This window comes from Chamaea fasciata, unplaced genomic scaffold, assembly GCF_029207755.1.
Source record: "Chamaea fasciata isolate MVZ Bird 193981 ecotype frontalis unplaced genomic scaffold, bChaFas1.0.hap1 SCAF_12, whole genome shotgun sequence".
NCBI lineage: Eukaryota > Metazoa > Chordata > Aves > Passeriformes > Sylviidae > Chamaea > Chamaea fasciata.
The window spans coordinates 10,220,958-10,234,721 of record NW_027094097.1 but is presented as its reverse complement, the minus strand read 5'-3'; the positions used below and the strand labels follow the sequence as shown (position 1 = coordinate 10,234,721).

At 45.2% G+C, this 13,764-nt stretch overlaps 1 protein-coding gene across 1 annotated transcript in view; it reads left to right on the top strand.

Moving 5' to 3' along the window:
- The window catches only part of EDC4 (enhancer of mRNA decapping 4), a 32,781-nt gene that overhangs the window by 5,499 nt on the left and 13,518 nt on the right, over positions 1 to 13,764 (top strand). Inside the window, exons 4-18 of the mRNA XM_066194548.1 lie at positions 263 to 362; positions 1,901 to 2,090; positions 3,106 to 3,253; positions 3,755 to 3,859; positions 4,309 to 4,418; positions 4,955 to 5,038; positions 5,568 to 5,663; positions 6,653 to 6,755; positions 7,212 to 7,392; positions 8,670 to 8,742; positions 9,168 to 9,259; positions 9,899 to 10,095; positions 10,804 to 10,892; positions 11,646 to 11,799; positions 11,931 to 12,394. Of these exons, the coding sequence (XP_066050645.1) occupies positions 263 to 362; positions 1,901 to 2,090; positions 3,106 to 3,253; positions 3,755 to 3,859; positions 4,309 to 4,418; positions 4,955 to 5,038; positions 5,568 to 5,663; positions 6,653 to 6,755; positions 7,212 to 7,392; positions 8,670 to 8,742; positions 9,168 to 9,259; positions 9,899 to 10,095; positions 10,804 to 10,892; positions 11,646 to 11,799; positions 11,931 to 12,394 (2,186 nt within the window). The remainder of the gene's footprint in view (positions 1 to 262; positions 363 to 1,900; positions 2,091 to 3,105; positions 3,254 to 3,754; positions 3,860 to 4,308; positions 4,419 to 4,954; positions 5,039 to 5,567; positions 5,664 to 6,652; positions 6,756 to 7,211; positions 7,393 to 8,669; positions 8,743 to 9,167; positions 9,260 to 9,898; positions 10,096 to 10,803; positions 10,893 to 11,645; positions 11,800 to 11,930; positions 12,395 to 13,764) is intronic.

The following is a 13,764-nucleotide window of genomic DNA, read 5'->3' as shown; positions in this document are numbered from 1 at the left end:
CGCAAGAGCTAATATGCTGAAATTAGAGCTGGTGCTGAGCAGAGAACTAAGCCACGCTCAGAGCAAATGCTGATGATTAGAAGAGAGACCTCTGGTCTTGATCCACTCAGTCCTTTTCCATTTTATTCCTTAATTTTCCATTTTGTGTTTTTGTATTTTCCATTCCAGTTTGTTGCTTAGTGTGCAGTGAACTAAGGGACCACAAAGATGGGAAAGATAATTCCAGACATTTCTACTGTTTTGTTTTCTTTCTCCTGAACAGGTGAAAATACAGCCTGTTGCTAGATATGACTGGGAGCAGAAATACTATTATGGCAATCTGATAGCTGTTTCAAACTCTTACCTGGCTTATGCCATTAGAGGTGAGATACCTTCTTGTCTTGGATGTGATTTGTATTCTTTTTGCTCTGTGTATCATTGAGAAAGGCAGAGTTTACATCAGAGCAATATAACTGGCACTAATTGAAACATACCTTGCAATACCCAGCTCAGAGTGTTGTTGTAGAGGGAATATAAGCAACGGTGGAGAGAAGAGTTTGTTATGTGGGAGAGTTAGAAATAAAAGAGAAGGACTCAGTGGGGATGCAGGAAATGTTGAAGGACTACACTGGAGAGCTGATGTTCAGATTCTTCCTCTAATTAAATATTTTTGCAGCAAACGAGCTGCTCTGTAGCTAAGCACAGAAACAGCCCCGTGGTAATTTGAGCGGATGAGTGTTTGTGATGGATTTGCTTACATAAATTTAGAGTTGAGTTTAAGGCTAAATTTTGAGGATCCAAAGAGCAACGCAGATGCAATGTCTTGTGCAATAGAGGAAAGCAGAACAACACAGGGAAAGAAAGATCGCTTCACAGCATATGGGAAAGAAAGTGACAGGATGAGAGGAAGCAGTCTCAAATTGTGCCAGGGAAGGTTTGAATTAGATATTAGTGGTTTTTTGGGGGGGGGGGTTTTGGGTTTTTTGGGTTTTTTGGGTTTGTTTTTTTTTTTTTTTTTGTGGAATGGATTCTAAAATATTGGAACTGCCCTGCCCAGGGGAGTGGTAAAGTTAGCATTCCTGGAAATGTTCAAAAAACATGTAGATATGGCACTTGAGGACATGGTTTAGTGGTGAACATGAGGGTTGTGCTGGTTGGATTTGATGATCTTAAAGGTGTTTTCCAGCCTTAAGAGTTCTATGAAATGAACACTTGGTTATCTCCAGTGTCTCTTTCTGCTCTCACAGAAACAGTGTGTCTCTGTCTCTTTGTTCTTAGTTCTCGCACCAGTTTATCTGGTGTTTTATGAAATCTTCTACTCTGCTCTTGTGTTTTTTCCTAGCTGAGGTTATTTTAGAGTAGCTTAAGGATGTCTCACCCTTTTAAAAAATATTTTAAAAGCTTGGGTGGAGTAACACTGGGAAGCTGAGTGGTTTGCTAGGGCTGGCATGGGCGTCAGGAAGTGGAAGCACCATGAGCTCTGTAAGACTGCCTGCTTTGTAGTGATTGGTGTCTGTCTGAAAAGAGGAAGCTGGAAACTCTACTTAGTGTGCACATGTTCTGAAGCATCTTTTTTTCAGTGATGCGAGCCAGAAAGCAGTGCTTTTTGCAGGGTGAATGTTCGTGCCTTTTGCTTCCCCTTACAGAACGTGTATCCATGCTATCTGCCTCTCAGTGACTCCTTTTCTCCAGTAAATGAAAATTAAATTGCAAATAAAACTAATTCACTGTCACTGGAGTTCAGCCTTGGAAGTGAGGCGAGCTCGGGATGAGGGTTTAGCCCTGGCATTTAATTGCGGCATCTTTAATGAGGATAATCCTGGGAATTAAAGAAGTTTATGAGACTTATGGGAAGTTTATGAGAATTATGCAGAGAAACCGCAGACATAAATGGTGACTTCTCCCTCTGTCTGTCTCACAGCTGCCTGCAATGGCTCTGCCATGGTGAGGGTGTTGAGTGTCAGCACGGCTGAGCGGATCTTGCTGAAGGGATTCACCGGAGGCGTGGCAGACCTGGCCTTTGCTCACCTCAACTCCAACCAGCTGGCCTGCCTGGATGAGGCTGGCAACCTTTTCGTCTGGCGCCTGGCCATGGATAAAGAAAAAATCCAGTATCTTGTCCAAATACACCTCCTGTCAGTCTCTGTGTAATGATGAGATGTGAATACAACCTCCACATCACCATTTAATTTGTAGCCTTTGCTGAATAGCAGCTAGCAGGGGGAAGATCGATAGTTATGCCCCTTCCAGAGTATCAAATCAGTCAACTTTTACCTGCATTCAGCACAGTCATTACTTGATATTGCATTGCTTGAAATTCTAGGAGCACCTCAGTGCTCCTGGTCCAGGCAAAGTAGACAGTGAGAAGTGTCAGTCTGTACCAGCTGGCCTTGGGCATGAACAGTGTCACCTCAGGTGTGTGACAGAGGTTTGTCTTGTCTGGTTCTAGCTCTTTTCCTCAGTTACTTCTCTGGGGAAGAGGATGCAATACTTCCCGTCCACTCACTATCTTCCTTCCAAACCTGTCATCCTTTTGGTGGCCCTGAAATTTATTTTCAGTGTTCATTACCCTAAATATTTTCCTTTTAATTGCCAGGAGTGATTGCTCAGTGCTTCTGGGAAACGTGAGGTATGTCATCTCAGAGTGTCGCATTTTAATTGTGTACCATCATTTCAAAAGCAACTGGAGCAAAGGTAGGGGTAGTTGTTGAAGCCCTGATTTGTAGTGGTGCACTCGAGCACTCAGCTGGGGGCAATGTGGTAGCTCTTCTGTCTTTCTCTGGTAGTGTTGCAATGCTAACAAATTATTTAATCATTAGCTGTCACATGGACTGCACATTCAGATGTGGCTGTGTGCCCCTGTTGTGCTTATCCTGTCAGTGCAGCCTGCCAGAGAAAATTGTGAAAACCTATAAACTTTTGTAAGCTGAAGCTCTTCTGTCAGTGAAGAAACTCTAGCTTGGCTGCTTTCTCAGCAGAATCCCTTTACCTGCTTTCTTTTCGAATCAATGGCCCAAAAATCCTTGAGGTTTAGCAGTATTAAAACAGCAGACCAAGCCTGAATGGTTTATTGCTGGACATTAGTAACAGAGCCAGAATGTTACATTTCTTAACCCTGGTGATCAGAGAGGAGATCTTGGTTAACATCAAGAGACCTGACAATACCCCACTGAACACCTTCCGAAGAATCATCTGGTGCCCTTTCATCCCGGATGATAACGAGGAGAGCGGGGAAGAGGGAAGTCAGACCTTGGCGTTGTTGCATGAGGACAGGGTAAGGAAACTCTACTTTGGAATGTTGCCCTAATTTATCATTAGAAGGGGAGAATTAATGGAGGAAAGAGCTAAGTTTACAATGGAGTTGTAAAGGCTCCTGTCTGGTCCATGTTGGGGATCCTCCTGAAAGATGTTGGATTCCTCTCTTCCCAGGAGAGATCGTTCTCTGGGCCTCAGGAGGATGGAAAGGGAACTTCTGCTCACCATCAAATACCAAGGACCATTTGAAACAGAGACATCACTTGTCTGTTCAGGCTGAGCCAGTACCTGAGGGAGGGGCTTGATGGGCAGCAGCTACAAATACCAAGAGCAATTCCCTGTGTTGTGTACAGTGCCAGGAAAGCATCTAATGGCCAAATTGGATGGAAGTAGGAAGGTTTATGTCACACACTTGCCATTGGGCTGGTGTATCAGGCCATAAGATAAGGATCTAGGAAGTTCTCTGGATCAAACCAGTGGTTATAAAAGTAACCTGTGTGCCTACATGTTTGTTTTCCAGGCAGAGGTGTGGGATTTGGACATCATCCGAACCAACAACAGCTCCTGGCCAGTGGAAGTGCCTGATATCAAAGAAGGTTTTATTGTGGTGAAAGGCCACAGCACGGTACAAACCTGGGGTTTTTTGGTTTTCTTTGGGTTATAGTGCTTCAGGAGCTGCAGTTCTTAGGACAGTTTGCTGTAAAATAGCCAGTTGTGAGGCAATTATGATTGTGAAAAGCCAGAAGATCCCAAACCAAAATGAATTCTATTCATAACATGAATAACAGTAAGAGCAACAGAAGTAAGTGGCAACAGAATCCATTTTACTTGAATTTGCTGTCTGGAAAAGGTGATGGTTTATTATTACTAAGAAAGAGAGTGCCTATCAATTGTTCTGTGAAGAGTTGTAAGGCTTAATGTTAGAAACTACCTGTTACTGTTAGTAATCACTTTGGCCTTCTCTGCTATCAGGTTGTTAGTCAAATTCTTGCTTCAAGATAGAGCTTTTTCTTCTTGTAAAATAAGAACAGCTATAAAATTACTTTTCTGTGTCTCTTTTCCCCCTCTGCATAGTGCCTGAGCGAGGGAGCACTTTCTCCAGATGGAACTGTGTTGGCCACAGCAAGCCATGATGGTTTTGTAAAATTCTGGCAGATCTATATCGAGGGACAGGATGAGCCAAGGTAACTGGAGAATTGGAAAATGGAGGATCTTGGAACAGAGAGCAGCATTTTCTCTGGGAGAATTTCCTTGATACAGAATTATCTGTGATGGTCATTCTCAAAACATTATAAAGATACAGCATGAATGTTTGTAATTCGTTGCTGAAAATTTGCATCACTGAATATCATAGGCTTATGGAAAAAGCTGAGAGCTGTGTCTGAAAACAGTTCTGTGCTTTGCATAAGCTGTAGTCAAACTCTTTTGGACTGTCCATGTAACTGCAGGAAGCTGCTCTGAGCTGTTCTTCTCAATGTTGACTTCTTATTGCATTGTATTTTTGTTATGACATCAGATCAAATGGCAACATGGGATTTTATTTATTTATTGGTAGCAATATTTGTCTGTGTGATCTCCTTATTCTATATAAGACATGTAAAGAGCTACAAGTCAGTATTGCTTTGTGGCTTCTGGACAAAGAGTTGTGTGTTCAGTGTCAGTATCCTCCTCAGTTGCCACTCCCTTCACACTTGGATGTTTTTTTCTGATTTATCCCCAGGTGTCTTCATGAGTGGAAACCCCATGATGGTAGACCTCTTTCCTGCCTGCTCTTTTGTGACAACCATAAAAAACAAGACCCAGAGTAAGTCCCCAACCCTGTTCTTGAAGTATTAAAGTTCAGCATTGTTTTCTAACTCTGCGTTGCCTTGAAAGTTCCTTGTAACTGAATCATACCTAAACATTTTAGCTTTGTAGCAGGAACAAGTCCTGTCATCTTTGTAGTCAGTTTTCTAGTGATGGAGAAATAAATAGGACTCTGAAGCACAACCTAAGGTGACCTTATTCATAGTGCCAATTCCATGAAAGTAATGAGAATTCTAAATTGAGGAGTCCTCTCAGGTTTGTGGTATGGTCAGTCTTAAATGGCCTGTTAGTCCTCCAAATTTCAACTGCCATTGCTGAAAATACAGCTTTTATTGTTATTGTTTCTTCAGTCAGTTGTGGTCTTAAGGTCCCTGAGAGGTGTAGTGGTTTCTAGTCTGCCTCAGAGCAGAAATTTTCTGGGAACTTGAAGCCATGGTTGGGCAAAATCAGCTGTGGGCAGCTTGTGAGGAGTTTTCTGGGAAGGACCAGATCTTCTTTAAGAGAATTTGGGTCTGTTCTGCCTACAGAGTTCCCTTCTGGAGGTTTCTCATCACAGGAGCCGAGCAGAACAGAGAACTGAAGATGTGGTGCACGGTGTCTTGGACCTGTTTGCAGACTGTTCGGTACGTGTTGGTGGATGCCCCTGAAGGGTGGGATTTAGGGGTACTGAATTTGCAAAGGTGGTCCCTGATGCCCAGTGGATTCTACTCCAGCCCAAATTTGAACCTACTCCTTTGCCATCCCCATGTGTTGTTGGAAGCTCTCAGCTGTAGCAGACTGTCTGGTTAAGCTTTGGCAAGGCCAGGGAAGTTTATACTTTTATTATTTGTGTTGCCAAGATCTGCTGTCTTTGCCTTGTTCTGTAAAGCATGGACATAGCTGTAGCTTGAGGGAGGCTGCACAACCTTAACTGTTTTCTTCTCTAGAAATTTTAATTACTCAATAACCAATCTAGGATTTTTTCCTGTTAGTACTTTTTCTGTTTAAATTATGAGAAACTGCTATGTTGATAGAGTTTAATAAATTATCCAAAGCTTAAACGTTCAGCTGTGTAGGTCCAGAAATTTGAATTGGGCTTTAGTCCATCCCTTGACTCAGCTTAGGTTCCCTGATTTTATTTTTCTCCTGGTGGATCATGGCCTTTCTCACCACACACATGCTTAAGGCCATTTTGGATTTTCCCTTTTAAGTGAGAAGAATGTGACATAGAGCTGAGTGCTGCTTTTTCCACCTCATGCTACAGAAGGTCCAAAACTTGTGGAAGCGTTATTTTGATTTGGTGGAATTTTGGTTTTGAATCTGTAGCTCCGATCAATTGACTCTTGTACTCCTATGATAGCAGAACATCTTGAGTAGTGACAAAGTGTCACATTTCATTCCAGTGTTCAGAATCCATAACTTGATCCTATTGTGCCATTTCCCAGCTGCTTTCTTAGCTGATGTCAGCACTGATGGTATTTGTGTTCTGGTGGGTGGTTGCACTGTAATAGGGCTGTAAACTCCTTAAGGTTCTGTGGGAGTTTTGGTAATTAGTGGAATTTCGCAGCAATCATGCTGGTTGGGCTAATCTACCTTGCTGTCTGCATCCCCTCCCTCTTATTTGTATATGTAGTTTTTCTCCTGACATCTTCAGCTCCATGAATATTCCTCCCAGCCTGAAAGTCTGCCTGGACCTCTCTGCTGAATATCTGATACTGAGTGATGTGCAGAGAAAAGTAAGTAGTTCATTTTATTGCTGCCTGTGGCAACTGGTGACTGAAGCAGAATTGGCCTTGTGTGTGACTGGTTCTGCTGCCTAGGTCTGGGATTTGCATGTTAGTAGATAAAAATGGAGGAGTTGACTGAGCAATTTCACAGATGAAAAAGGGTAACAATTCAGCTGAGTAATCCTGAGGAGCCTTAAGGACTATTTCTCACCCTTTGTAAAGCTCTCATTTGGAGATACTTGTGTCTGCCATGGTAGGATTGAGTTCTTGATCAGCATTGACTCACCCAAGAGTGTGGTGCTTGTGGTTCCTTTGAATGTTCTGTTCCAAATTTCAAGATCCAGGCTTTATTCCTCACGTTATTTCCCTTGTTCCAAATCTGTTTTGGATGCTCAGCTCTGTAGTCCCCCCACATGTGCATGGTCTGCTCGGAAAGCTCTGATTTACTATTGCTGGTTCTTCCAGGTCTTGTATGTGATGGAATTGATGCAGAACCAAGAGGAGGGCAAGGCTTACTTCAGCTCCATTTCGGAGTTCCTCCTTACCCACCCAGTGCTGAGCTTTGGCATCCAGGCCGTGAGCCGCTGCCGGCTAAGGCACACCGAGGTGCTCCCAGCAGAAGAGGAAACTGACAACTTGAGTGTAGGTAGGTGGCAAAATTTAGCTGCTGTGTGATCAGGATTTCTTTCCTGGCTGGTTCTGACTTTCTCGTGAAAGGCTGGTCACTTTTCCCAAGTAACAAGATAAGAGGAAATAGCCCCAGATTGCATCCAATGAGGTTTAGATCGGGTGTTAGGAAAAACTTCTTCACCAGGCTTAAGCTGTGTTGTCAAGCTTTGGAACACAGGATTCAAGGTGTGGCCTGGTCACTGCCCTGATCCTGCTGGTCACGCTGCTGCTGGAACAGGCCAGGATGCTAATGGCCTTCTTGGCTACCTGGGCACATGCTGGCTCATTTTAAGCTGCTCTCAAACAGCACCCACAGGCGCTTTCCCACTGGGCAGCTTTGCAGCCACCCTGCTCAGCCCGTGGTGCTGCAGGGGGTGGTTGTGAGCCAAACACAGGACTTGGCGCTTGGCCTTGTTGAACCTCACACAACTGGCCCCAGCCCATCAATCCAGCCTGTCCAGACCCCTCTGTAGGCCCTTCCTCCCTTCCAACAGATCAACACAGCACAGCTGTGGTGCACACCTTCCACAGCCAGTCAAGAGAGGGAATTGTCTTGCTCTGCTCTGCAGTGGTTCAGCCTTAACTTGAGTCCCATGTGCAATTCTGGGCACCACAACATAAAAAAGGCATTAAGCTGTTAGAGAGTGTCCAGAGGAGGGCCATGAGAATGGTGAAGGGGAAGCTGTATGGAAAGTGGCTGAAGTCACTTGGCCTGTTCAGCCTGGAGAAGAGGAGACTGACGAAGGACCTCATTGCAGTCTTCCAGCATCCTTATGAGGGGCAGGCTGTGATCTTTTCAATTTCATGACCAGTGACAGGACGCAAGGAAATGGCATGAAGCTGAGTCAGTGGAGGTTTACATTGGATATCAGGAAGTTTTTCATCCAGCGGGTGGTTGGGCACAGGAACAGGTACCCTGGGGCAGTGGTCATAGCACTGAGCCTGTCTGAGCTCAAGAAGCATTTGGACAATTCTTGCAGGCACATGCAGTGATTCGTAGTGTGTTCTGTGCAGGACCAGGGGTTGGACTCAATGATCCTCATGGATCTCTTCCAGCTCAGGATATTCTGTGATTCTGTGGAGTTGTCTGCAAACTTACTGAGAGTGCTCTTGATCCCCTCATCCAGATCATTGATAAAGAGAATCTGTATCGTGCTGGTTCTTTCCTGTCAGTTCATCCTGCTGTGATGTTTTTGTAGTACTTTGTGTGTAGTTTCCATGCAACTTCATGTTTTACCTCTGTCTCCCTCACAGAAGGTGCTCAGGGCTCTGGGGCTGTTGAATCAGCAGCAGGTGTGCTGATAAAACTCTTCTGTGTTCACACCAAGTGAGTATGTGTGTGCAGCTGTCTGTGGTTGTCCTAACCCTGCTGTAGGGTTTCTACTGACTGTAGAAATTTAAGTTAAATTCTTTTGCTCATAACAAAGCTATTTGGCCCCAGAGAATTTTCTGGCTGTGGTGTGTATGGCCTTACCAAGAAGGTGTGACAAGCTTGTATATCCATGGCCATTAGTGATTTAAGAATTGTGCTCACACACAAGTGCTGGGAAACATCTCGAATACCCTGGGTGTCAGAACTGGGTGACATGGCTGAGTGAGGATCAGCTTCTGTTGCTTCTGTGACAGGCAGAAAACACTGAAGCATTTTCCAAGGGAATTGCTCAGTGAAGAGAAGTCTTCTGAGCCTTAATGATGCCTTAAGTCTTCTCTTGGTGGTTCTTAAGCTGATCAGAGATGCTTGTTTCTTTCTAGGGCCCTACAGGATGTGCAGATTAGATTCCAGCCTCTTCATAGCCCTGACACAAGTGCTTCCATGCCTTCCCATGGCTCTCATGAAGAATTTGGTAAGCATGTGTGTTAAATGGGTCTTTAGTGTTGCTGAGCATTTAAAAGGTTATTTTTGGGGAGAGCAGGAGGGTGCTTTTGGGTATCTCTTAGTACTGCAGTGGTGTAATTGCATAAAGGGTTCTGAATATGGAGTAGCAATGAAGCAGGAAGCTGGTTAGTGATTATGGAGTTTGGGATGTGTTAGACCAGGAGTGCTAATGCTTTGTGCATGCTTGAGTTCACCTTCCTGGGTGATTTGGCACTTGTGAAAGAAACTTGAAGTTTCTCTTGTCAGGTGGAAGAGATCAGAGTGACAGCAGAGCTGTGGGAGTAGAGGGGGCTGGGCTGTCTGTGATGAGCTCTTTCAGCTCATTCACCATTCTGGGATGTGGCAGTTCAACTGGCCTTGCTTTTAGGGAAGAAAAGAAGCTTGGACATTTTATTATCAAAGCCTGATAAAATCCAGCCTGGCATACAAAGAGAAAACATAACACAGGGTTTGCTTTGCTCTAAACTTTGACTGGAATGTTGCAAGGTTTGTACTTGTTCTTTTTGGAATCACGCATGGCATGCAATGGCATAAGTTCATACTTCGTGGAATTGGAGGTTTAGTTTTGGAGGGAAGTTCCAAACTGTTTTATATCTCTCCCTTGAAGCCTTTCCAGACCACATGGCTGATCTGGGCACGGAAGGGCTGGGATCTGAGAAGGAGTCTGTGCACGGCTCCCAACCAGACCTGCGGCGTATCGCTGATCTGCCTGTGCCAGCAGATTTCCTTTCTCTCTCCAATGATGCCAAGCCCAAGCTGATGACTCCAGATGCATTCATGACACCAAGTACTTCTCTTCAGCAGGTAATCGGAGATCAGCACTGTTACGGTGATGCAAGGGGTGGGTGTGAATTTTAGTACTTTTGGACACATTTTTCAGCTGGAATGACTGTGATAAGCTCTGCCAGCCCAATGCAGAGCACATGGGAAAGTCTGCATGTAACCAGACTGAGCAGAGACCTGTTGGGATGTCTAAAATGCTAAACTGGCCTAAACTTGTGTTGTAAGTGCTGTGTTTAACTGGAAAACCACTGATGGAGGTGTGCTTTGTAGAAATACAAGTTTGCTAAATAACTGTATCTAAGCTGGGAGACTGCTCTTACTGGTTTACACATGTTGTTTGGGGTTATGATATAACTGTAATGGAAGAAAACATGCCACCTCTGCACATCCTGTCTGATGGGATCCTGTGGGAATGCAGATCTGAAATGATTAGGTAGGTAGATGAGACTGTTCAGACTTGTGAGACCCCACTCTCTGCCATAAGCCCTCTTCCTCTGCACTGGTGAGGTCACTTTGGGGACAGCAGTTCCTCAGTAAAAGCAGCTATGTGATGAGGATGTTTTGGGACTTGCCTTTGACCAGCATCTGAGCACCTTGGCAGAGCAAGCCAACCTATGGAGGTGTTTTCTGTTCCCTCTTCACCAAAGACTCTCTAGGAATCTTTCTGTCTCTGGTTGAGTAGTGTTGTTGCTCTCTGTCCCATCCTGACTGCTGTGTGGTTCCTTACAGATCGCTGTCTCTCCAGGCAGCAGTGTCAGCTCCCTGACTGCAGTCACAGCCATGAGCAGCACTTCTGTCACAGATGCCTCTCTGCCCAGGTAAATACATGCGTTAAATAATATATCTGCAGCTGAATTGACACAGGCTTTTGGGATAGCACAGAGCTGTAGCATGTCTTGTAGAGCAGGAGATTGTAAGTAGAGTTAGAAACTGGCCTGAGTCCCAACACATCCCTGTATAGGCAGCTGTTTGCATCCCTAATGCAGCTTGGAACATGCCTGTTGTCATCTAGGGGCCAACAGGAGTGGTTTTTGTGTGCCTCGTAGGGATTCTGTTAATGCAGCTCAGTTTTGTTGCTCTGCATGCTTTTCCCAAAGGGCCGTTGTTGTTTACAGGTAAGAGAACACTGCAGCCACCGAGGGACAGGGGGAGAGTTAGGGCTAGTAGGAAAATCTTAGAGTGTGACAGTGGGTTGAGCTGCATAACAGGCAAGAACTTCACTTCTGGGGGTCGGGAAAAGGAGAGAAACCCATCTCATAATGTCCTGTTTCTCCCTCTAGTCTGTGGAGTCTGCACTGGAGATCCAGTTGGTCCCTTCTCTCACTGACCCCTTGCATTCTAAAAGATTGCAATGCCCATTTTTTTTTCTTTTTTGTTATTTCCACCTGGTGTCTCTCTGGGCTATATGGGGACTAGGAGATGCAGGTGCTCATTGCAGGGAGTAGCTGACCATGGTGGAAAGAGCAAGGGCTCCTCCACTGGCCTTTATACCCCATCTCCTCACCTTGAGTGTTTGATGCAGATCAGTCATTTCTTTGGGCTGCTTGATTTGCTGGTATCTGTTTCTGCAGAGCATCAGAGGACTTGACTGTGAGCCCCAAGATGCAGCTGGACACCAGCCTCACACTGAGCAGCAGCAGCAGCAGTCTCCAGACCAGTCCTAGGAGTCACTCTGTTCTTATCCCAGGCCTCCCTGACAAGCTAACACCAAAGGCACCTGTTCCAGTAAGGCTCCAAATGCTGCTCCCTTCCTTCTTATGGGCCAAGGAACCTCTCTGTGGGCCTGTACAAGCTGAAATTGTTCAGCCTGGAGAACAAAAGGCTCCTAAAGGCTCTTGTTTGATTTTTGCTTCCAGGTCGCACCAGGAAACTCTTCTCTAGCACTGGAACTGCAGGAAGTGGAGCCCTTGGTGGTGCCCCAGGCTTCTCCCACCCGCGAGCGCTCCCCAGACGTCATTTCCTCTGCTTCCACAGCCATGTCCCAGGACATCCCAGAGATTGCTTCCGAGACCCTGCAGCGCAGCTTTGCGGCGGCTCCGTCTGGGCTCCCCGGGGAGGTGCTGGAGCCCGGGCACCACGCAGACAGTATGGCCTCAGCTGCCTCAGCCCTGCACTTGCTGTCTCCCAGGAACCGCCACAACTCTGAGCACAGCCACCACTCTTTGGACATGCCTCCAGTGGAGGTGGACAGACTGAATGCTCCATCGTTACTGGAGACTGCTTTAACTCAGGAAAATGCATCTTCTGACAGTGTTGTGAGTCAGCCGTGGCCAGCGGCTCCTGACATAACCCGGGAAACCAGGAACAGCATGGCAGACAGGTAATTGCTTGGGTTTATCTGGCACGGGGCAGTTTGTTTGCACTTGCCAATTTGGCAGCTTGGTGAAGAGCTCTTATGCTGTGTTTAATCCAGAGCAGTTCTCCATCCCTCTTTCCCTTAAAGGATCTGATGAGTAAGCCTTCCTGTGTGCTTGGTCTGTATGCTGTGTCCTGAGCTTCCTAGGCCACCTCTAACCACTTTTGCTCTCTAATACCCTTTGCAGCATAAATGATCTCTGTTAAGAAGGTGAAAAGTCTACTTTATTGGCCCTCATGTTCACATGGAGACTTTTGTGTGCTCTGGAAATCAAACCAGTTCAAGCTGTGTTCTGCCCCAGGTGATGCATTCCTGCAGGCTTTTGTTGAATCAATTGACAACATAACTGACAGGTTTGCTTATAGGTTAATTGTATGTCTCTCTTCTAGGATTGGCTCTGCAGCTAGTGTTATAAATAAAGCACTTTAGCAGTCAGAAAATAAATGGCAGTGGAGCAGGAATGAAGGATGCTGCAACACCACTTAGGCTGCTTAGAAGAAGCAATCTGTTATTCTGGTCCAGTTCTGGGTTTCGTCACAGAATTAGTGTCCCTGTCTTGTAGTGGGATGAGAGCAGCGAGATGCACCTGGCATCTCCAGAGACCACTTATGCTAGGGCTCCATGCACCATGTGAACCTGCAAATACCTTTCTTTTCAGCAGGACCAGAAGGTTGAGAGGGTCAGTGTTGTCCTTCAGGTAATCCTGGACTGCTCCCTCATCAGAATGCAAAGAAAGGCCTCACCTTGTGCCTCCCCAGCTGAGAATGTTGTTCCAGGAAACAGTCCCATCTGATGGCTCTGGGGAGGGCATTAAGACTTGTGTTTCTACACAATATTTTTTGTTTTACTCATAATATGAACTTGAGAAAATACTTTCGTAGGAGTTTGCAACTCCCCTCAGTTACACTCTGTCTTTGAATTCTTCAGGATGTTTAATATCAGAATACCAGATCAGCTATCTCTGACTGTGAGAGATTTCACAAGTGCTTACTTCTGTTTAAAGTCCTTCCTGCAAGCTGCATTCAGGCAGATCTAATTGACAGCCTAGAAGCACGTGCAGTTTGCTTTCAAAATCATTATGATACTCAGACAAGATCCACTATTACAATTCTGTTAGAGCTGACCCATCACATTCACACACTTCCTCAGACACTTTAAGAAACTAAGAAGCACTGATGATTTTTGCTTCAGTGATCAGTATTAAATGAGGAAGAACAAACCCAAGATGATGCTATTCATGGAAGTATGGTGTGCTGCCAGGTTTGAGTAGTGGTTTACCTCTCCTGTATGAATGTCTGATGGGAGATAGTTCTTGGTTAATACTTCAAGCATAG